This window comes from Saimiri boliviensis, chromosome 3 (genome assembly GCF_048565385.1).
Source record: "Saimiri boliviensis isolate mSaiBol1 chromosome 3, mSaiBol1.pri, whole genome shotgun sequence".
NCBI classification, from domain to species: domain Eukaryota; kingdom Metazoa; phylum Chordata; class Mammalia; order Primates; family Cebidae; genus Saimiri; species Saimiri boliviensis.
Window position 1 is genome coordinate 64,302,653 of NC_133451.1, and position 25,583 is coordinate 64,328,235.

At 39.0% G+C, this 25,583-nt stretch overlaps 1 protein-coding gene across 1 annotated transcript; it reads left to right on the forward strand.

Annotated features, from left to right (window-relative positions):
• The first annotated feature begins 851 nt into the window (after nucleotides 1-851).
• On the forward strand, nucleotides 852-11,131 carry AMBN (ameloblastin). Its single transcript, XM_074395663.1, has 10 exons — nucleotides 852-872; nucleotides 3,016-3,126; nucleotides 5,044-5,277; nucleotides 6,499-6,537; nucleotides 6,676-6,714; nucleotides 6,842-6,880; nucleotides 7,128-7,187; nucleotides 7,284-7,328; nucleotides 7,750-7,794; nucleotides 10,040-11,131. Exons 1-10 carry the CDS (start codon nucleotides 852-854, stop codon nucleotides 10,583-10,585), a joined length of 1,179 nt encoding a protein of 392 aa, XP_074251764.1. The 3' UTR covers nucleotides 10,586-11,131.
• The last annotated feature ends 14,452 nt before the right edge of the window (nucleotides 11,132-25,583 follow it).

Below are 25,583 nucleotides of genomic sequence, written 5' to 3' on the forward strand. Positions count from 1 at the left end.
AGGTTGCAGTGAGCCAGGACCATGCCACTGCACTCTAGCTTGGGCGACAGAGTGAAACTTGATCTCAAAAAAAAAAGGGGGGGGGAAAGGAAAATACCTTACATTTTGAAAAGCTAATAGATAGGTATATTTTTGAATAACTTTTAAATGAATACATTAAGTATAATAGTATTTTGTGCTAGAATGCTTTTTATTTAAGAAAAAAAAGCCTGATATGATCCCAAAGTATAAACACAGATTAGCCTCTCAGGTAGCCCTTATATACTGAAGCGATATCCTATGCCTATGCATAAAATAATATTTCATTTAAAATGATAGAGAATTTGCTGAAGCCCTTTGAATGGGAATCAAGTTAGATTTTGCACATGATTTTTCTCAATGTCATGATTCCATGCCACATCCCGTAAACCAAAATCATGTAGGTTTGTCAAAAGCACGTGAAAATTCAGCTTGAGTTTTTCCCCTTTACTTTTTTCTGCGGTAATTTTTTAAGAAGATAAAGTACTAGTAGTTTTCTATTTTGTTGCTTTATTCTACTTATCCTTGTGTAACTCTAAATCATATTTTGCTTTTAAAGCAACGAAGCATTAAGATAGAGACAAAGGATGATGATACATGTGGGAGCAAAGTTATCAAATGCTATGTTGATTCCCCAAAATAACTTAACATTCTTCTTCATTCTGCCTAAGCACTCAAGTCATTTGGGTAATAAACCAAAATGGTGGCCCCTCAGGTAGCCCTTATGTACTAGCCTATGCCCAATGAGCATCAAAGGAGGTTTTGCACCAATGAGACTTAAAATTATTCTTACTTTCATTCAGTTGTTTCCTCAGCAATCTGGAACACCGGGTATGGCTAGTTTGAGCCTTGAGGTATGTATTGTCAGATTTTTTTACATATTAAATTTACATTGATATATTTGTGATACAGGAGAAATAGGATGGTGTGTTTCTCAGTTTTCCTAGCCAGAAGTTTGTAGCTGCTATCCTGAGAAAAGTTAGGACATTTACTAGAGATTTGTCTTATAATTCTACTGCAATTTTAAAGTCTCTGGTGTTTTAAGTTTTAGAACATTGTCTCTATGCAAACCAAAGCAATATTACTAATTAATGCCTTATACATTATATGTACAGTAATACAATTACTACACTGATTAAAATACATTGATCTGTACTCACAAATAATCCTTCTTCTTATACTATCTTATGAGATAAAGTTCTCATGAAAAAAATTACCTATACAAAATTTAATTTCTTATAAGTCTGGTAAATAGCATTAACATTGTACTATGATACTTCCTGTATAAGTTGTACAGTATATTTGTCTTATTGCCGTTCTCACATAATATAGACTCTGTTGAGAAAACCCCAGCAAAACAGAAATTTTAGTCATGTCAATAAAATATTGACAGTTATACACAGAAATATATTTATAAGATTATAAATTTTTCACAAGCTCTTGTGAAATTTCCATGTATCATGGCAAGCTGGGGGTCATCAACACCTATTTGAGCTAGATGCTTATTTCACATGGAAGCTAATTTCACTGAGGAATTTTTTTTTCTTACTTTTTAGCTTAAACTCAATCCAAAACATTCTAAATCTCTTCCCATGAAAAAAGTTAAACTGACTTTCTGTTAAAATGGCAGCATTCTCGATAATCTATCCAGATATTTAACATTTCTTCAAATAGTTTTTATATGTATTATTTTGAAAGACTTACTGTTTGGGAAGGAGGTAAAAGTTCTATTTGTTTGTTTTGTTCATTTTTCTCAAATTCCTCTTCTGGCTGAACTTTTAAAGGGCAAAGTAAATTAAATGGGGAGAAAAGAGTCAATGAAGTATTGTCCTCATAATTACATTTATATTTCAATGGAATGAGCTATTTTCCCATGTTTCAATATAAACCCCACTTAGATAAAACTTTTTCTCCTTTAATTAATGATATAAGCAACTGCATTATTTTAATTGCAATAATAATAACAAGGCAGAACCAAATTTAACATTTTGACCTTTCAGTGATGATTTGTGTCTGCTTTCATTTCGTTAAATTGATCCACACCAAACTCTGTGTTAATAATGTCAAATATCATGAGAAATCAGTTGTGTCAAACACAGCATAGGTGATAAACAGTAACCCCTTTTTTTCTTGATAGACAATGAGACAGTTGGGAAGTTTGCAGGGATTAAATACACTTTCTCAGGTAATCATATTTCTTATTGCAAGTATTCATGGTGGTGGTGGTATTCATATTAGCAGCAGCATTATAATTCATCAAATTTGTTTATGAATAGACAATATCCCAAATATTGGAAGAACAAAGAAGTAAATGAGGGCCTAAAACAAAGGAACATAGAGTGACAGGGAAAACTAAAAACAATATTGAATTTTATCTAGTTAAAAAAAGGATCTTTTCCTGAATTACTAATTTCATTATATGGTACAAAACACAAGTGCTTAAAAAGCTAAATCTCAAACAAGTTTATGGAAATATTGCAGACTAGCTCAAAATGAAATTTAAGTTCATTGAAAGGAAGAGTTTACCTATCCATTTGATTTTTTTTTCGTTTATTTATTTATTTATTTATTTATAGAATCTTGCTCTGTTGCTCAGGCAGGAGTGCAGTAGCATGATCTTGGCTCACTGCAACCTCCACCTCCTGGGTTCAAGTGATTCTCCTGTCTCAGCCGCTCAAGTAGCTGAGGTTACAGGCATCTGCTATCATGCAATAATTTTGTGGTTTTTAGTAGAGACGGGGTTTCACCATGTTGGCTAGGCTGATCTCGAACTCCTGACCTCAGGTGCTTCACCTGCCTCGACCTCCCAAAGTGCTAGGATTTTAGGCATGACACCATGCCCAGCCTTACCTATTCATTTCAAATTAACCAACATCACTTTTGCTTTTGCGATATTTATGCTATCTGCTGATTTTTTAGAAAATGAAAACCAAATGTAACCAATGTTATATTTAAAATTTAAATATAAACATGTCTTTTTTTTATCCATGTCTTTAGTATTCTAGATTTGGCTTTGGGAAATCATTTAATTCTTTATGGATGCACGGTCTCCTCCCGCCACATTCCTCTTTTCCGTGGATGAGGCCAAGGGAACATGAAACTCAACAGGTGAGTGAATAGCATCAATATGTTTGAAACCTCAGGCTTTAAAACCTCTGCTTACTTGCCTTCCTTAAGGTATGATATATTAGCAATAGCCAAGTCCTAGTAAAATTATTCTCATGCCAAATAAATTGAAGCCGAAAACTGTTTTTAGTACTTAAAAAAAATTTTTTTTTAATTTGAAACTATTTGCATATTTATTTAAAATAAGAAGATATGACCTCTAAAATATGAGACCTATATTAAAGATATCAGGAAATGATCATCAAAAATCAAAGCAGGCTACTTCCTGGACAATTTTCATTTGAATCAAGATTTTTTAAATAATTTCTCAAAGGCTGATTCCAAATGATCACAATAATCCTGGTTAAAATACCATAGCCAAGCTGGGCGCGGTGGCTCACGCCTGTAATCCTAACACTTTGGGAGGCTGAGGTGGATGGATCACCTGAGGTCAGGAGTTCAAGACCAGTCTGGCCATCATGGTGAAACCCCATCTTTAAAAAGAAAAAAAAAAAAATACCATAGCCAGGTGTGGTGGCTCATGCCTGTAATCCCAGCCCTCTGGGAGGCCAAGGTGAGTGGATCACTTGAGGTCAGGAGTTTGAGACCAGCTTGGCCAACATGGTGAAACCCCACCTCTACTAGAAATACAAAAATTAGCAGGCATGGTGGCAAACGCCTGTAATCTCAGCTACTCTCGGGAGGCTGACACAAGAGAATCGCTTGAAGCTGGGAGGTGGAGGCTGCAGTGAGCCGAGATTGTGCCACTGCACTCTAACTTGGGCAACAGAGTGAGACTCAGTCTCAAAAAAAATTAAAAATAAAAAACACCATGAACCCTACAGAAGTCAATAAATATATCAATCTGTTAACCATTATTGATTAGATGCCCAATAGACACATAAACCAAATTGTGGTTTGGTAGTAAAAGTGAAGACATTTAAGAATGGTTCCAAGGATTGTGAAATTTCATATCTCATCTGATTCAGATAGGATGACACAACATATTTTAAGTTGCTGAATTGTGAGATGTGAGTAATGAATACTGGGAGAGCTCAGAGAGGGGTGATGGCTGGAGAGGCAAAGCAGAGCCCCAAATTGTTGTGAGACTTCCTTGCTGATCTGAGGAGTTTGCAATCAATCTACAAGCAATAGGGAGCCATCCACCACAAGTAATTTCTAGAAGAAGCAACAAAACATGGTGGTTTTAACAGAGAATTTTTTTTTGTTTGATATATGACTCATAACCAAGATCAACATGGAATTTTAGTTCCAGGTGATCTTCCACAGCAGGAGCATTACCACCAGCTCACATTTAGTAGAACAATCAATTATGTTAACGGTGACTGTTTCTTCACTTAGTTGTTTCCAAAGTAGATTCCGTTTCCAAAGTAGATTCCGTGATGCAAGAATTTGATTGGTATTTTAATTAATTACCTTTATCCTTTCATTAGCTCCAAAAATATACTAGGCAGCCACCATGGGCCAGGCACTTGTTAGAAGCTATGCTAAGTACAGAGGCTATAAGGAAAAACAAGACGTATCATTCTCTCTCCATTGACTGGGGGACAAAGATTTATAACAAATAATGATCATCCAGTGAGAAAGTGGTAAAATAAAGATACAGATACAGACAGACAGCTATGGGAACCCAGAGAAGGACATGACTCATCCTACTGGGAGGTTCACGTAGCTTCACCTTCCCAAGTCCCTCCCAAAGGAAGCAGGGGAAGCACACACAGGACCTCCCCAAACAACATTAACTCTCACTGGTGCTTCCTATGGACATGCAGCTTCAAGACAAGTCCCTTAGCTTCCCTTCCAGATTGAAAGCATCCCAAGCCCCTTTGTTTAGAAATTCTAGGCACCATTGCCTAATGGGCCACCCCTTCCTGACACTCTTTTCAAATTTCTCTGCAGTATGAATATTCTTTGCCTGTGCATCCCCCACCTCTCCCATCACAGCCATCCTTGAAGCCTCAACAGCCAGGACTGAAACCTTTTCTCCAGTCTGCTGCTGGAACCGCCAACCAGGCCACAGCACAGAAAGCACTTCAGCCTCCAATTCACCTGGGACAGCTGCTCTTGCAGGAAGGAGAACTGCCTCCGATTGAGCAGCAGGTGGCACCATCAGATAAGCCAGCAAAGCCTGAGGTACTTCCTTTCTCTTGAAGTCAGATCAGAATCACCAGCTAACCTAATAAAAGAAAACCAATTTGCAGGCCACTTTTAGTCATGGCCTTCAGGCATAATACATGATATGTGTTACATATTTTTTTTTTTTTTTTGAGACAGAGTCTTGCTCTGTTGCCAGGCTAGAGTGCAGCAGCACCATCTCGGCTCACTGCAACCTCCGCCTCCTGGGTTCAAGCAATTCTCCTGCCTCAGCCTCCCAAGTAGCTGGGACTACAGGCGCGTGCCATCATGGCCAGCTAATTTTTGTATTTTTAGTAAAGACGGGGCTTCACCATGTGGGCCAGGATGGTCTCGATCTCTTGACCTCGTGATCCGCCCACCTCGGCCTCCCAAAGTGCTGGGATTACAGGAGTGCACCACTGCTCTTGGCCACAAATATATTCTTAATCAGTCTTCCATAACTGAGATTTAGATCCTGTGCCTATAAAACTGGGTTTCTTAGTTGTAGAAGAAAACTTCCATATGAAATAGAATAGAAGCCCAGAAAAGTCCAGGTTTCCTATCGTTCATCTGTTTTGGTGTTGGAAAGACTGAGAAAAGTAATTGATCCCTCAGCATAACAAGTAGGATTTTGCCTTATTATCTCTCTGACAGAGAGATGACAACCACACAAAAAGTACCTTGTAATAATGTAGAGAAAAGTGCAATGATTTAAATAAAGGAAGGTACCATATGACCAGTGTGTTGTGGGCATTTATCATTTCCCATATCATCCTGCCTACAAGCCTATAAAAATACATATTATCAGCCTTTTTGAAGAAAGGAAGACAGATTTTGAGAAGTTACAAAATTTGCCCAGGAGTACCCAAAAACTAAATGGCAGAGCCAGGGTTCAAACCAACCAGATATGTTCCAGTTCCAAAATTAAATTCATTACTTTCTACTCTGCAGAGATAGCAAAGCCATGATAGATGTGCCTTATTCCCCTGCCAGTACATTGCAGTCATATTAGTAAACGACCACTGCAAACTCTTGTGTCATACCTCCCAAAACACTAAAAGAAAGTAAAATAATGAAACTCATTTTAATTGTTTTATTGTAATTGTAAGCAAGATAAGCATATGTTCAGTTCACTTTGTCTATTTTTTATCTTTAATGTCACTTTGTCTATTTTTATGTTATTGTTATCTATTTTATTTATTTTTTGACTGATAATTTTAATATTTATCTGTGATACAGCTCCCAGGAATAGATTTTGCTGATCCGCAAGGTCCATCAGTAAGTGCAGATCTCAGTGAGACACTTTCTGTATTTTATTTTTATATTTTTATTTGTTCACTTTGTCTATTTTTATTTTCACTTTTATCTATTTTGTTCTTTTTTTACTGATGATTTTAATATTTATCTATAATATAGCTCCCAAGAATGGATTTTGCTGATCCACAAGACCCATCAGTAAGTACAGATCTCAATGAGACACTTCTATTTTTATTTTTATTTGTTCACTTTTTCTATATTTTATTTGCACTTATCTTTTTGTTCATTTTTTGACTGATAATTTTAATATTTATCTGTAATACAGATCCCAGGATTGGATTTTGCTGATCCACAGGGTCCATCTGTAAGTATAGATTTCAATGAGACACTTCCTTGCAAAAGCTGTTCTATATTTCACAGAAAAAGAGTGAATTTTTTCATTGTCCCATTTATTCATGCATATGAAATATAATGGGTTCCTTTGCTTTTTAAATATTAAATACTTATTTCCTATACTAATCCATCTGAAAATGTGTTTCATATAACTCAGAAATTACCGTAATGGGGATTTGCCTATGTGACTTATTTATTCTGTTTTCCACCATTTATAGATTTTCCAAATAGCCCGTTTGATTTCTCGGGGACCGATGCCACAAAATAAACAATCTCCAGTAAGTTTTTTTTTATACCACATCTCTGTTTGCAACTTACTTAAAAGTTTTTCCATTGGAAAATGCACTTTGTGATAATGATTATATTTTATTTAGCTTTATTCAGGAATGTTTTACGTGCCTTTTGGAGCAAATCAATTGGTAAGTCCATATTCTATAAAAAGTATTGTTTTTAATTAAATGTTATCTTAAGAGCTAAAATTATAAAATCTAAGTCTTACACAAGAGATTCCAAATAAACATTCTCTGAATGCCTACATTGGTAAGGTGGCACACTTCCTATTTGGATAATCCTGGCCAGACACACACACACACACATACACACACACACACACACACACACACACACACACACGGGTATTAAAGGAAAAATAAATTTTAGATCTGAATTATCCAAGTTGGCTACATTTATTCCATAATGATTCACCTCTCCACTTTACTCTGCCTCTGGACACAGTATTAATATTAAGGTTTAAGTGAAAACTAAATAATTTTAACTTTGTCTTGAGTAGATAAGAAGGTAGCTGATTCATAATTTGATGCAATATTTCTTTTTGAACAGAATGCCCCTGCCAGACTTGGCATCATGAGTTCAGAAGAAATGGCAGTGAGTAATATCTTCTAACTCTTCTTAAAATAGTAGCCAGGGAAGAACAGTCACTTATGGCTGACTGCAAGATGTCTGCCATGAATGTAGCCAAATAAGCATGTGACTCAGATTTTTCCACTCCAAAAACAAAGCTTAATTCTGAAGCAATATCCAAATATTTCATCATAGTTCTTATATAATCTCTCATTTCTGGGTGATAACTATTCTTGAGCATAGAGTTTTGCCCTACTGTAGATGAGCAGAGGACAAACCACCCCTTGAAAGGCTGTCATTGAACCATAAACACTTCAAATCAAAAAGATACATGTGGTTCATACAGAGCTCTTGTTCTTTCTGAGACCATTTAACCCCTCAAAAGATCAAATTCACAGCATTACAAGTAATCCAGACCTCAAAATTGAAAGATCAAAAAAGCGAAAGAAAATCAACCAAGTTTAAAATGTGATTATTATAAATGGCAATGTGCATTGTCAATGAGAGTATACTCCTATTATGTTATTATTCATGTAAGTTTCAGACCTGAGATCTAATAAAGTCATACAACTTGACTTTTTTCCTAAGAGATTTTTTTATCTGTTACATCTGTTAGAGCACAAGGCAAGACAAAACAAAACAATATTGAATTAACAAATCATTGTCAACTACAGATCCTATCGAGTTAATAAACACACACACATATTATCTGTGAAAGAAAACTTACATATCAGTATTTTTTAGTGCCTTCTGTGTGCCACACACATAGGAAAATGATATAAACAAGACAAGATTCTTGGTTTTGTCCAGGCACAGTGGCTCACGCCTATAAACCCAACACTGGGAGGCTGAGATGGGTGGATCACCTGAGGTCGGGAATTTGAGGCCGGCCTGGCCAACATGGTAAAACCCCATCTCTACTAAAAATACAAAAATCAGCCTGGTGTAGTGATGTGAGCCTGTAGTCCCAGCTACTTGGGAAGCTGAGGCAGGAGAATCACTCAAACCTGGGAGGCGGAGGTTGCAATGAGCCAAGATTGTACACACTCCAGCCTGGGCTGGAGTGAGACCCTGTCTCAAAAAAAAAAAAAAAAAAAAAAAAAAAAATTCTTGTTTTCAAGAATTATAATCTAATGAATGAAAAGGATAGGTACAAGGGCAGATATCTATGTCAAAATCATGGGATAAAAGTAACAACAGCTTTACTAGAGAGAAAGAGTCAGAGAAAGAGGAAGGGCAGCTAGCCCAGCCCAGGCATTCACAGCACCATCCCTGGAGGAGATCATGTGAAAGCTGAGACTCAGAGAATAAAGAGTCAGGAGAAAATAGAAGGAAAGAATATTGTATCTATATAACACCAATATAAGTGGTTGGAAATTCAAAATTCAAGTAAGTGTTGATTGCCATCATATAATATTAATAATTTCTATTCTGCCTCATTCCCAAAAGATTTTTCAGAGTTTATGAAAAACACACAATAAATATAACCAAAAATTGAAGGTAGGATTTAAAATGAGTTGTAATTTCAAGAAAATCAGAATATAGATATGCAAGTCACACAATCCTGCTCAATTGCTACAAACAGCCTAAGATTTTGGACCTCATATTTCTAGCAACAAAGGTAAAGAAAGACACATGGTCAGTTCTGGAACTCTATATGTCCACAGAAAGAAAATATTTTAGTTACTCCAGGGAAGTCAAACTTTTTTCTTAAACTTTGTGCTTTAGGAAAATAAAAGTCTTAGCTGCACGCAGTCTCAGCCCTGTGATCCCAGCTGCTAGGGAGGCTGAGGCAAGAAGATCATTTGAGCCTAGGAGTTCTAGACCAGCTACATAATGAGATCCCTAAAAGAAAAAAAATCTTACGTGGAATTTTATTTGGGGGACACTGAAAAATGCCATTGACAGGATTCTCTCTTGATAAATGCAGTTATGACTTTCAGTTCTTAATTGTTTTATGATGGTAGTACCCATTGTAACTGCTTGTTTTCTTAAAATTAAATTCAAACTCACTTTGCCTCAAGTCTTGCTTCTGCTCTGCTATCTCTCTTTTGTGGAAATGGCCTTCCCCTACCCAGATAAGTGCAGAATCCTCTTCATTATGTTTCAAAGCCAGTTTAGTGAGAAATTAGCATACACAAAGCTATCAGCCAACTTCCTGTTCTCTACCAGCTTTTTAGAGATCCTTGGTGAATGTGACCAGGTATAGTTGCATGGTATATTTAATAGCATGTGATAATGGTATCTTTGATGAATGTCTTTTTTCCAGGGAGGGAGAGGAGGCCCGATGGGCTATGGAGCCATGTTTCCAGGATTTGGAGGCATGAGGCCCAGCTTTGGGGGAATGCCTCACAACCCAGCTATGGGCGGTGACCTCACTCTGGAATTTGACTCACCAGTGGCTGCAACCAAAAGCCCTGAGAAGGTAGAAGGAGGTGCACAAGGCTCCCCTATGCCAGAGGCCAACCCAGACAATCCAGAAAACCCAGCTGTCTTTCCAGACCTAGAACCTGCTGCCCACGCAGGGCTCCTTGCTCTCCCTAAGGATGATGTTTCCAGCCTGCCAAGAAGCCCTTCAGGGAAGAGGAAGGGAGCCCTCAGCATCACCCCAGCAGCTGCTGACCCACTGATGACCCCTGAATTAGCTGATGTTTATGGGACCTATGGTGCTGACATGACCACATCCATGGATTTCCAGGAAGAAGCAACCATGGATACCACAATGGCCCCAAATTCTCTGCAAACATCCATGCCAGGAAACAAAGCCCAGGAGCCCGAGATGATGCATGACGCTTGGCATTTCCAAGAGCCCTGACAGCTCTAAGAGATTAGCTACTTTCTGTATGCACAAGCTTCCCAGCTTTGTCCCCACAGTATACCTTTTTGCTAAAACACGTATTAACCTTCTGCAGCAAAGGCATTAAAACTGCTAAGCACATACTAATAAATGCAAGTGGCTAGAAATAGTGTAGGTCCCCTTCTTGCTTTCAATATCTTGTTGAAATAAAACATGTCAATTGCCTCTGTGATTTAGAAATACTATTAATAATATCAAAGCAATGGTCTAAGGGTCTCAGCATTTGATTCACTGTTTCTTAGCTGTCATAAGCATTACAGAATTTCTCTTACTAGCATTATATCCAGAAAATGTGGCACTGCTTTTTTCTCTAAGCAAAGGCACATATTCTCATAATTCTAAGCTAATTCATTTGAACTTTCTTAAATGGGGATTGGTGGAGAACTCCTGACTGGTATTACTGGGTTTGGTATATTGAATTTACAGTTCTCATTTATAGAGTATTTTATTTGATCTAGTAAAAATATATAGCCTATTTTAAATAAAGAATTTTTCTCACTGAAATTATCAGGAATTGTATGCTTATGATTTATATATATTTAAACGGTTCAAGAAAAGCATACTCATCCTCTACCTTTGCTACTCTTTAACTCATTGTATTTGATTCATTCATTCTTTCATCAGAACTTTACTGAATATTCATGTCCTGGGTTCAGTGAAAGGTATCAGAGATACATTCCCTTCCTTCAAAGTTTACTATGGACCTGACTGACAAGTAGACAATCACCATAACAAAACCCTAGGCCAAGCTTAATTACTTTACATATATTATCCCACAACAATACTGCAAAATAGATGCATTCAACCCCACAACACATGTGAAAAGTGCTATGAAAAGGCCAAGCACAGGGTGTTCCTGGAGCCACAGAGAAGAGGTGCCTAACCCAGGTGGAGGGGCCTTGGAGGGTCTAGGAGAAATCGGACAAGTTTTCTCAGAACAGTGTCCAGAAATGGCTTCAGGAGTAAAAGGCCTCACTCTGCAAGAGGAAGAAACAGAAAAAGCCATGAGGGTTCCATGTGAGAATTAACTCATTCCTGTGAAATATAATGTGAGAAAAGGGAATGCAGAAAATGACCCTTGCTTGTCACCAGGGCTAGGTGTGTATGGAGCAGAACTATATGTCTGAATTAAAGGGCTCCCCTTTGTAGGATCCGGTCACTCCTACAAAGTAGCCTCCTACCTCACCTTCTTCACCTTCTCCTAAGTGGCCCATTCCAGGTCTTCAACTCCATAAAACTCAGACTCCTCTCCATCCCTTGTTGGAGATTCTGTAGATGCAAGCCAGGAAAAAGAGCCCTGAGGTGCTTCCCAACCCAGGGTACTTTGGGAGCCTTACCAGGAGCATGCAGCTGCCACCTATTGCCTCCCTCTCTTCAAGCAGTGTTCAGCTCATCCTTCCTCCATAGACTGCAGCTGAACGAGAGATACAGAAAACAGTTTGCCTCCTCTAGTGTACTGGCAAAGGTGCGAGGGTGGGAGAATGACCACCACAGTAGCCGGCAGATACCCACTGAGATCTATCTGAGCATCCCAGACAGTTTCCTAAAAAGCAGATATAAATGGATCTGGGTTCAAACTTCGATATCACATCTTATTATCCATGAGACTTTAGAATAGATGTGAAACTTAATCTCTCTGTGCCTGTGTTTTCATTTTCTATAATGGGGCTATGACCTAATATAGAGAGTTGTCATGAGAATGAAATGAGACAAAGTATACGATGAAATTGCTGAATCATAACAGTTTCCTTCTTTTCCATCTGATCCTTTTGGTAAAGAGAACTCAGCAAAACAGCAGCAGCAACAGTGGAAGAATGGAATTGTTCCCATTATCTGATGAATTTGTGTTTTTTCATTAACCTCCAACCATTGCCCTGCTGTCCTTTGTAATTCAGAGCATGCTTTTGTGAGACAGGCACACTGGTTTCCCAGGTGAATCTTACTGTAGCAGGGGCTCAAAGTTAGTCTCTCTTATTGACCCTCTGGACCAGGCGTCCCCAAACTTTTTACACAGGGGGCCAGTTCACTGTCCCTCAGACTGTTGGAGGGCCACCACATACTGTGCTCCTCTCACTGACCACCAATGAAAGAGGTACCCCTTCCTGAAGTGCGGCGGGGGGCCGGATAAATGGCCTCAGGGGGCCACATGCAGCCCACGGGCCGTAGTTTGGGGACGCCTGATCTGGACACTTAACGTTGGTAATAGCCAGATCAGCTTTGTAGTGGGGACAACATGTTGTTGAGTTCTTGAATAACAGCTATCCCTGCCACCACTGTCACTTCAAATACTGGACCATTGGGCAAACACCAAGGTGGCCAGGGAAAGAGGCTGTCATTCTCAGAAGAAGCAATATGGATTATGGATTATCGAGAATTTCCTCTACTTTGATTTTCTTCTACCAGGCATTTACATGAGAAAAAAAAATGTTCATACTATGTCACATTCTGTGATGACTATCCAGATAACCTGTCTTTTAGACTCTCCTTCTCACCAATCGTTCGATTTTATTCTTTCCAAGTCCCTGACCAGGTGACCCCTCTGGGACTAACCCTGAGTCAGTGTAGATCTGTATCACAGGCCATCAGTTCCTTCCACACAAAATAGACAACCAGAAATTCCATTTAAAGGTATGCTCATTGAGTCAGGTTGTAGTAACTGGATTGTCCACTTTCCACTGATGCCAGAATACCAGACAGAAATCCATGAGCCAGGTACAAACTCATCAGGAGGAAGTACATGCAAGTCTAAACCACTTACTGGTGCAATCTAATGGAGCCCTCCAGACCTGCTGGAGCCTGATATCATATATATTTCCATTTAAAATAAATGCTGCTGCTTATGTTTCATTTTATGGTTCAGTTGATCGTATGTTACACAGTTCAAGATGGACGACTCAAATAACGTAATCACTTGGCATCCCACCGTCAGGCACATTGTCTCTATTAAAATCCAGAAGCAAGGCAAGAACTATTTTTCACAAAGAAACCCCTAAGGTTCTGTGTTGTTACTTCCAACACATTTGAGTCTTCTGGGTCATAATGCCCAAGTGACAAGGATAGACCCCTTTCATTATACAATACGTGGTATAGATTACCTTCAAAACACAAAGAAGTCCAACAAGCATTGTACTTCTTTCTTCTTGTAGGATGGTGCAAGATGCAATAACTTACAAATAACTTTAGCTATCCCAATATCCTTCAGGCTACTAGACCCCTAGAAATGTCATTAGCACCATGAATGTTTCAGTGTTTATCTTCTACCCTCTGGCTTATCACCTCATGTTAATCAAATCCTATTGTGTTGTGTCTTCCATGTACTGGATGGGCATGGTGTTCTATGCAATATAAAGATGATCCAGGACCCTTGGGACTGTTAGGATAGATTGCAGGAGAGTTGACCTAGACCTAGGGCAAGAGAGTATAAATTTACATTGTTCCTGTTTTTTAAAAGTAAACTACTTCTGATATTTCTTACTGATTAAAATGGAAAGAAACATCTACCAGATCAATAGCTATATACTAGGTGCCATGGCTCTGCTGATTTGCTCCAATAAAGTTAGCACATCTGAAAATACACTTTCAACTGGCATCACCACCTGGTTAAGTTTGCAACAATCCACTGTAATTCCTCATGACCCACTTAGCTTTTCTACCAGCCAGACAGGTGAGTTAAATGAGGAGGTAGTAGGACACCTTTCCTATCTTTCAAGTTTTCTATGGTAATGCTAATCTCTGCAATTCTCCCTACAAGACTTGCTATCTTGTTGGGAGTGAAGAAGAAGGTGTACAGTTTCAAGGGCTTCCTTACACTTGGCTCTTTCTACTATAGCTTTCATTCCATTGGTGTAAGAATCATTGTGGGATTCTGCCAGTTATTAGACATATCTATTCCCTGGCTGGATGCAATGGCTCAGCCTATAATCCCAGCACTTTGAGAGGCTAAAACAGGCAGATTACTTGAGCTCAGGAGTTCGAGACCAGTCTGGGCAACATGACGAAACCCCTTCTCTACAAAAAAAATAATAATAATACAAAAATTAGCTAAGCATAGTGGTGCATGCCTCTAGTCTCAGCTACTGGGGAGGTTGAGGCAGGAGGAGAGTTGGAGCCCAGGATGTGGAGGCTGCAGTGAGCTGTGATCAGCCATTGTACTCCAATTTGGGTGACAGAGTGAGATCCTGTCTCAAAAAAAAAAAAAAAATGGGCCAGGCATGGTGGCTCATGTCTGTAATCCCAGTACTTTGGGCTACCAAGGCAGGTGAATCACTTGAGGTGACTTTGAGACCACTGTGGCCAACATGGTGAAACCCCATCTCTACTAAAAACACAAAAATTAGCTGGGCATGGTGGCTTGCACCTGTAATCCCAGCTACTTGGGAGGCTGAGGCAGGATAATTGCTTGAACCCGGGAGGTGGATGTTGAAGTGAGCCGAGGTTGTGCCACTGCATTCCAGCCTGGGTGACACAGTGAGACTCCATCTCAAAAAAAAAAATCTGTCTCTACTCTTACTTCTGTAAGCTTTAACCAGTAAACTATGAAAGCTTCTAAGGTTCAGAACCACTTCCTAATAAACCCCTAGAAAGTCTGGGTATTTTTTTTCCTCACCCAACTTACACATTCTCCCTGCTTAATTGCTTCAGGTCCCTCTGGAGAAGGCTTAGGGAAACTGTAATGGCATACAATTTGGCCACATTTCAGGGTCCTTCCTCATAGGAACCTGGCATCCCCTCAGTTGAGGGGCTCTGGGTCTAGAAACTAGATAAGAAACTGTAAATCCCACCACAGCCATTTGAGTTAGGCTTAGTGAACATAGAATATTTTTGTCTTTTTATGTAAAGCAGCACCTTAACAGGATATCCATCTATTTTTTTCCCATTGACCTGTGATCAAGTAGCCATCACACAGAACCCTAGTTGTTAAACATGCTGCTTAGCATTCCATCCTGTGACTTATTGGTCTTTGCGTCCTCCTTGTTTCTGAAAGATAAGGACCATCCCCTGGCCTCTGTCTACTATTTCAGACTCCTATTTTGCCCATTGAAATTCTAAAGTAGCAACCCTCATTATCATATCTAGCCCACAGAGAAAAACCACAGCCATCATTTCTTAATGCCTTAGTGAAGAAAGTGTTGTCTGGGCTCTTCAGAGTAGAAAAGGGTGAGGAGTGAATCTAGAGGGGTAAACGCAATACAGTCAGCTCTCTGTATCCAGGAGTTTTCATCTGTGGATTCAACCAACTGCAAATGAAAAATGTCATTAGACCTAGAATGCACATGTACAGACTGTTTTTCTCATCATTATTCTGTAAACAATACGGTGTTACAACTATTCAGATCATGTACATTGTATTAGCTATTACAAGAAATCTAGAGTTGATTTAAAATATTTGGGAGTCTGTACATGGGATATATGCAAACACTGTTTCATTTTATAGAAGGGACTTGAGGATCCTCAGATTGTGGTATCCTCACGGAGGTTCTGAAATCAATCCCCCACAGATACCAAGGTATGACTGTACATCCATTATACCAATGTGTCAGGTATGGCACACCTACCATTGGTGTAGACAATAATCTTTATGTAGTAAATTAATCATCTTTCTAAAATTTACATCCCATGATGCTGGTTTTTCATTCACAGATGCCCAAAACAGATTTCTTTTAAAGTAGTTTTTTTTTTTTTTTAAGTATTGAGATGTAAGAAACAATATTAAGTAAATAGAACAAGTTGTGATTGGATATGGCAACGATCATAAAGACAGTCCATAAATGACTATGTATATGAATGAACTTTGGAAAAATATTGATTTAATTCAACCTTCTCATTTATGGGTGAAGAGACTAATAGTCCAGAAGGGTAACATCTTTTTTGAAGTTTTGGTTGCTATTGGAGGTGGAAGAACGCAAGCCTCTGGATTTCCCATTTGTCATTCTTCCACACAGATCCTCCATAGCAGTTAAGTATTATTTTGAGAACCTAATAAAAGCTGTGAATCATTATTCCCAAAAATGTAAATGGAAACAACACATAAAATTCTGCCTACAATGTCAGTGATTACTCAGGAGACCCAAAGTTCATTCATGGACCTAAAGTTAAAAACCCTAATCTAATCATTTAAATATCCACCAGTGTGGAGTATTATACAAGATGAAGCAAATATTTAAACTGACCCAGGCTAAGTGTCTGAATTTTTCTAGAACTCAAAAACATTGTCTTTGAGAAATTGAGTCTCAAACACATAAAAGCTTCGAACATCTAAGTGTGTTTCTCTTCCTTCCAAAACTGCTCAGTACTAAAAAGTTGACTTCTGTAGACAGAATGTGGCTACCAATCAAGCGACATCGACAGACTGCTGCATTTTACAAAGAGAAAAACCAAACCAGAAGTTTAGATGATTTATTTCTTCCATAAACATTAGAGACTGGGGGGAAAGCAACCACATTCCACAGAAACAGGAGCAACCACACTCCACAGAAGCCAGACATTAGAAACACAAATTCCCAGCTCTGAGAAATGATTATTATAAAACCGTTTGTCATAATAACTTTTGCTGATGCCTTCAGCTGTCTCCCTGCACTTTCATCTTTCCCCAGGGTTCAGCAGCTTTCCACCCGGAGGCCCGCCTAACAACCGGTTTGATAATTACTTAAAGATAAGCTCTAGCAAGGAGTGAGAAGGAAATGACTGTGGGTTTTTCAGAGTGGATGTGGATTTGCATTCTAGTTTATTCACAAACTAGAAATGCATGGGTGTTATTTAAGATGTGTTTTGGGAAAACTGACATAAAAAGATCAACCCTGAAGTTATATGTCTAGCATGCTTTGAATATCATTTCAATGTGAATGTCTAGGGCTGTGCTGCCTCCGTGAAGCAAGGAGGACAGGTTCCCAGAAGGCAGAAGCTTCAGCACTTCCATGAGTGGCTACTGTTATAATCCTGGTAGAGACTATCTCACTGTCTGGGATCTCTAGGGCTTTCTTTCATATCCACCCAATGCCCAACTATGCCAAGTCAGCTGCTTTCAAGCCAAGTTTATGAAATGTAGCTTTCCCTCTAAAAGGATTCTAGAAGATATAGCTTTTTCCTCCTTTTTGCAGTTTTGGAATTGTCAGTGCCAAGTGTATATATAGTTGTGAAAGATCCCATGCTGGGTCCAAGAGTTGTTTCCAAGAGAAAACATTTGTTCAATAAAGATTGAAGTGAACACACGTACTAAGCACTGTTCTAGACATTAGGAAAACAGTAAACAAAACATCAGAGCTGATGTTCCACATCAGGCCATAATAAACCCTATAAAGAAACCAAAGTGGATGAAGTAAAAGAGAGAGAAGGGATGTTGGGAGGGTCAAGGAGAGCACTCTGGGGGAGTGACATTTGAATGCAAAATTTCAAAACTTGAGAAGTTGAGAACAACTGCCAAACATACACATTTAAAAAAAAAAAAAAAAACTGCATGCTAAGTAAGCTAAATAACTTACTCGTTTGCTCAGAGAGGAATATGGGACCCATAATTAGAAGACGGCCTGATGCCTCCCTGACTGAGACATTTCCAGTCTAGTATTCTGTGCTACTTTCTGACACATTCTGAAACTCCTTCCTAGTCATGGTGTGAAACAGATGGGGGTGTCAGTTCAGAGCCAGTGTCAATGAAATAAAATAAAACAAAATTAATTAATTAATTAATTAATTAAACAGGTGGGGTGGGGGGAACATGTAAATTAACCTGCATTCCGTGCCTGATTTCATTAGATCTTGAAAACATTTCTTCTTATGACAAACAGCAATATAGCATGGCAGTTTAAATACCAATTCTGCCCTTCCTTGCTTGTGACTCTGTTAATCTCTCTGTGCCATAGCTTCTTTATTTGAAAACAAAACAAGACAAAAGTAATAATGATAGAACCCAACACTTAGGGTTAAGAGAAGTAATAAAATTCAACATGTAAAACTTACAACAGTGACTCATGCATTTTAAGAACTCAGTAAATACCAGATATGATTGTGCTTTTTAGACTACTGATACATATATCATGTCATTACAATGATTCAAAAATTAATTATTTGTGTAACATTTGTTTAAAATGTACCTCTCTGCTAGCCTGTACGTTGTGATGGTAGGGATGACATTTGTCTTACTTCAGTGTCTCTAGACCCCAGAACAGTGCCTGACACAGAATGTGAGCTCAGTAAGTATTTACTAAATGAGTTAATGAACCAAAATGGGTAATTTTCATAGTCATTGAAAAACAAAGCACAGATGATGAAAATTTGGCCAATAAAACTCTCCAATGCACACTGACTTAACGAAGATTTAATCTAGATTTACTGCTTGTTGTCACAAGAGAGAGCTTTACATAAGCAGTAGCCTAACTTTACTTTGTATAACCAGCTGTGTGTACATGGTCTCCTACTACTTATTGTCCATGATCACTTACATAAGAACCAAAGTTAGTTAAGCTGTTGTGATTGATCTTAATTCATTCCGCTAACACATTTTTGGCACCCACTACTAGCACTCTGCTAGCCACTACAGACAAAATGATACCACGATGATGAGGAAACCTAAACACTGTAATAAAGGTTACCACCAGAAAAACGACATGCAGAGGACAGAAAAGCTGACTCCGCTGGGAAAGAAGGGGGAAGTTTCACAAGAGGAGGGAATTCTTGATCTGGCTCATAAAAAATATGGAGGAGTTTTCCAAGTAGAAGTTAAGAGGGAAATCTAGGATCAGTAAACCACACATCCCAGTGGACAAATATGTAGAAAGATCCAGAGAAACTGGAGAGGGGAAACAGAACACTACGACAAGAGTACCAGCATGTCAGGGAAAATTATGTGGTGTTACTCTGGGGAAAATAGGAGGAGGCAGATGGTGACTTGAATGCCAAGCTAAGGTTGCATTTTGTTCTACAGCTCCCAGGAAACTGCCAAGGGTGTTAGAGCATTACAACTGGTTTGGGGAAAATTAATCCTGATAATCCTGATGGTAGCATAGAGGACTGGAGAATGTATACTTGGATGGGCTACAGATAGAGTTATGAATCCAGTTAGGGCTGTCTCCATCCTCTGTTTCTTTGTTCCTGTCTTTGACTTCTCTCTCTCTCTGACTCTATGTGTGTGAATGTGTGTGTGTGTGTGTGTGTGTGTGTGTGTGTGTGTGTGTGGTCAAACTCTCGTTGGTGCTTTCTATTTCACTCTCCTTCTCTCTCTCACTCTGTCTCTCTGCTTCTCCATTATCACTTGGTGTACTGAGCCTCAAACATAGACTGTGATATCTCCTATAAATTTCTCAAAACAAGATACCATGCAGTGAAATGAACAATAAATTGTAAGTCAACATTCCCAATACCCCTAATCAGTGGTGCATACCCTAGAAAAATTAATCTCTTTAGGCCTTCACTTCCTTATCTACACAATAAATGGGCTGAGTTACCAGGTTTTATTTAATTCCACAAATATTTGCTGAGCACCTACTATTCTCTAGGTGCTAGGGACATTGCAGTGAACAAAACAGACAAAACTCCCTGTCTTCATGGAGCTTATGTTGCAGTGGAAGAAGACAGACAACAAAATTTAAGCTAGGAAAATATGTGTTAATTAGTGATGAGTGCAATGGAGAAAAATAAAGTATGAAAGGAGATTTAAAAAGATGATGAGGCTATAATTTTCATGAGGTAAACCCTCACTGAGAAGGTAGATTTGAGAGAAAACCTGAAGGAGGCAAGGGAACGAGCTATACAAACTCCGAGAAAAAGTATTCCAAGCAAAGGGCACAGCCAGTGCAAAGGTCTTGAGGCAGCTGCATGCCTGGTATGATCCAAAGTAACAAGGCCCATGTGGCTGCAGCAGAGGGATGGAGAGTAGTAGGAGCTGGACCTCAGAGGGGTGAGAGCAGATTCCATAGAGCCTTGTGGGTACTGTAAGGGCTAGCTCTAACACAGGCTGAGACAAGGAGCCGCCAGAGAAAGGTCATGATCTGACTTATGTTTTTACAGTATCACTGCTTGGGGATTTGAGAATAAAATGAAGAGGGGCAAGAGGCAGAAGAACCAGGAAGGTAGTAGGATTGAACCACAGAATGGAGATTTGCAAAGTGAGCTGACCTTGAAGGCAGAGCTAACAGGATTGCCCAGGAATGACAGAAGAAAGGAGTCAAGGACGGCCCCAAGGTTTTAAGTCTGTGGAACAGACACAGCTCTTTAGATGACCCTTACATTTTCTTATGGCTCTGAGATTCTACAATTTGGAGAAGCTTTTTCTCTTTCTTCCACTCCTTTAGAAACTAGTTCTTAAAAAACTAAATGTAGCTGGGCTCGGTGGCTCGTGCCTGTAATCCCAGTACTTTGGGAGTCTAAGGCAGGTGCATCACTTGAGGTCAAGAGTTCAAGACCAGTCTTCACAACATGATGAAATCCCATCTCTACTAAAAATACAAGAATTAGCCAGCCTTGGTGGTGCATGCCTGTAATCCCAGCTACTCAGGAGACTGAGGCAGAAGAATTGCTTCAACCTGGGAGGTGGAGGTTGCAGTCAGTCAAGATTGTGTCACTGCACTCGGTCTAAAAAAAAAAAAACACAAAACTAAAAGTATATGTCATTTTTTCACTCCTCAGATAGCCTTACAATAAACGAAAGTATATGACAAAACTCTTAAGAAAAGAACTGAAAAATGTGCATTTGTTTAAAAACCCAGTCTTTTCCAGTTACTCATTTTTTGAATACTAAATTGTGCTGCACTCACACACTTCCTGTGGATAAGGCAGTTACTGAATTTTTGGTGAGCTCAGAATGATCCCATAACCAGAGGAGGCAGAGGAATTAAGAGGGACCCAAACCCAGAAACAGGGAAACTGTCAGCCGGCTGCAGCTCTCTACGTTCAAGCAGTGCTCTTGGTGTTTGCTCCATGGATCCTAAACCTGTTTGTTACCTCATCACCCTGAGCCTCAGTTTCCACATGTGTTAAATACCTACTGTGAGGAAAAAGACAATGCATCTGAAGTATGAAACCTTGGAGTCTAAGGATACATTCGTCTAACATTCTGAGGGGGAGTTTATGAGATCCATTCCCTGTGAATGGATGGATTAACTGGGGTGATGACTGGTGGCTCATATAGCTTGGCTCTGTGTACCCACCCAAATCTCATCTTGAATTGTACTCCCACAATTTCCATGTGTTGTTGGAGGGACTTGGTGGGAACTAATTGACTCATGGGGGTGGTTTCCCCACTGACTGTTCTCATGATAGTGAATAAGCCTCACCAGATCTAATGGTTTTATCAGGGTTTCCACGTTTTCATCTTCCTCATTCTCTCTTTGCCTGCTGCCATTCATGTAAGATATGACTTGCTCCTCCTTGCCTTCTGCCATGATTGTGAGGCTTCCCCAGCCTCGTGGAACTGTAAGTCCAATTAAACCTCTTTCTTTTGCAAATTGTCCAGTCTCAGGCATGTCTTTATCAGCAGTGTGAAAATGGAATACAGTAAATTAATACAAGTAGAGTGAGGCATTGCTGAAAAGATACCCAAAAATGTGGAAGCGACTTTGGAACTGGGTAACAGGCAGAGGTTGGAACTGTTTGGAGGGCTCAGAAGAAGACAGGAAAATGTGGGAAAGTTTGGAACTTCCTAGATTCTTGTCAAATGGCTCTGCCCATATGCTGATAGTGATATGGACAATAAGATCCAGACTGAGGTGGTATCAGATAAGACTTTGGACTCGATTTTTAGAGTTAATGATAAAATGAGTTAAGACTTTGAGGGACTGTTGGGAATGAATGATTGGTTTTGAAATGTGAGGACATGAGATTTGGCAGGGGCCAGAGATAGAATGATATGGTTTGGCTGTGTCCTCACCCAAATCTCATCTTGAATTGTACTCCCAGAATTCCCAGGTGTTGTAGGAGGGACCCATGGGGGATAAGTGAATTATGGGGGCAGTTTCTCCCATACTTTTCTTGTGGTAGTGAATACGTCTCACCATATCTGATGGTTTTATCAGGGGTTTCCACTTTTGTGTCTTCCTCATTCTCTCTTTGCCTGCTGCCATCCATGAAAGACAAGACTTGCTCCTCCTTGCCTTCTGCCATGACTGTGAGACTTCCCCATTCATGTGGAACTGTAAGTCCAACTAAACCTCTTTCTTTTGTAAATTGTCCAGTCTCAGGTATGTCTTTATCAGCAGTGTGAAAATGGAATAATATAGTGGCAAAAGGACCCACCCAATGCAAAAGCCAGAAACTGAGGGCTGCTCCCACAATATCTGGGCCCGTTTAGGAAGAGAGGCTTGAAATGTATGCATCATTTGAATATAGATGTGTCAGTGTAGGTGCTAACATTTCTGGAAAAAATGATTAGATGATGTCTGGTAAGAGATTATATAATTGATGTAACAAGCTTCAACTTACTCAATTATCTAGTCTGCTGTAACTGATTATTTAAAAGTTGATTCACCCCACCCAGCATGCACTTCATTTCCAACATGAAGAGAGTACTTTCTTGATTTCAAGAGAAGCAAGGCTTTTTTTTCCTACTTTCTATGCAATTGGACTTTCAAAAAAATCGTAATTTATGTCAGTCTTCAGAACTGAAATTTCTCAAGCCCATTTCATTTAAGTTCATACTATGCTTGATTTTTACAGAAAATAACTTTATAAAGAGCATTGGTCCTGGTGTCTTCATAGCTGGAAAAACATAGATATTGTATATGTCTACACTACTGACAGTGAAGTGGTTATCCACATGCAGAGCTGGGTTCAAATTCCTATTCTACCTCTTAGTCTAGAACAAGTTATTTAACTTCATTAAGATTCTATTTTTTCAATGGCAAAATGTTGGTGAGGGATCATAGTACCTATCCCACAGAGTTTCTGTGAATACTAAATAAACCTCTAAGCATTTAGCACAGTGCCTAGCACATAGTGAATGAAGTTATTCTTGTTATGAATTCCAAGGTGCTTTTCTATAAGACAACAGCAATTAGGAAGGGTTTATTGTTATTATTTTACGGGCGTGGTGGCTCAAGCCTGTAATCCCAGCACTTTGGGAGGCCGAGGCGGGTGGATCACGAGGTCAAGAGATCGAGATCATCCTGGCCAACATAGTGAAACCCTGTCTCTACTAAAAATACAAAAAATTAGCTGGGCATGGTGGGGCGTGCCTGTAATCCCAGCTACTCAGGAGGCTGAGGCAGGAGAATTGTCTGAACCCAGGAGGCGGAGGTTGCGGTGAGCCGAGACTGCGCCATTGCACTCCAGCCTGGGCAACAAGAGCGAAACTCCGTCTCAAAAAAAAAAAATTATATTATATATGTATATATACATGTAAATAAAATTACATATGTATATACACATATACATATGTTTCACATTATTTATATATGTATATATAAATTTATATATGTATGCATGTTTATATATATTTTATATATATATATATACACACACATATCTCTTCTCAAAATGTTTTTTAAATCGTTAACAGCAAGAAATAGTAATAAAGTGGGCCAGGCACGGTGGCTCACGCCTGTAATCCCAGCACTTTGGGAGGCCAAGGCAGGTGGATCACGAGGTCAAGAGATCGAGACCATCCTGGTCAACATGGTGAAACCCCATCTCTACTAAAAATACAAAAAATTAGCTGGGCATGGTGGTATGTGCCTGTAATCCCAGCTACTCAGGAGGCTGAGGCAGGAGAATTGCCTGAACCCAGGAGGCGGAGGTTGCGGTAAGCCGAGATCACGCATTGCACTCCAGCCTGGGTAACAAGAGCGAAACTCCGTCTCAAAAATAAAAAAAATAAATAAAAAATAAATAAAAAAGGAAATAGGAATAAATTTAGGATAGTTAGGAGGTAGGCCCAAGCAGAAAGTTCACAGACAGGCTTAATATAGGGTCAGAGACAGAGTCGCCATGAAACTAACAAAGCACAGGCTTTTTCCACACCCTAAGAGGAGCCCAGGCAACGTGTTCATGTGACCATGAGATTTTTTGTAAAATTTTCCCACAAATGATTAAGACTCTTGTCTTTTCTACTCACATGTTGCCTTCATCACACTTCTATCAAATCAAATGATATTGCGATGCCCATGGGTATTCTGAAGAAGTTGAGATACGGAGACATTTCATTTTGGTTTATTGGGATATGTTTATGTGATTCACAGACAACTTCTGTATATAGTTAAAATATTTCTGGCCCTTCTCATCTAAGAACAGCTTCCAGAAATATCTCTACCTCCCATGCCTAACTCTCAATGCCTACTCATGCAATATGCAACCCGAAGGTGCAGGACCAAGGCTCATATTTGAATATGTATGCATCCATTGCAGCTGGCACTAGAAACATGTGAGGTAGAGAGAAAATAAGGCTTGAAATGTACAGAATCAGATGTTATTATAGAGGTGCATCAGGAAGTTAGAAAAAATACTAAGTTGCTTTCCTGGATTTTGTGATATTTGTACTATTTGTCACCTTTTTAAAATCTGAAATTTGTTACAATTTATTGTCATATGAAAACAAATATAAGACTGTACTTTCAGGATCATTTCTTTAGTTCATCACAACAAATATTTACACTTGTACCTAATTTTGTCTTCTTTTTCTTAAAGAGATCCCTTAAAATCTAATTAACTTTGGCCTCATATAACCTGGATCTACTGTTCATTAGGCATCAAATTTAGCTCTGAGTTTCCTAGTAACCAGAGTGACAGGAAAACACAGAATGTTACATACTTCTTTTTATGGCAAAGGAGGAAATAAACCATCAAATAGTTATAAGAAATGTAATAAAATATAATGTACTATTTCCATGATGAGATGACACCTAACCCATCTGAAACACTTACTGGGTCAGGCATTGTTGTAAGCACAGCATATACATTATTCAGTATTTCCAACCCCAATGCCTGTTTTCTTAACCACTGGGTTTTATTTTTCTCCTCAAGGTGAAGAGAGAAA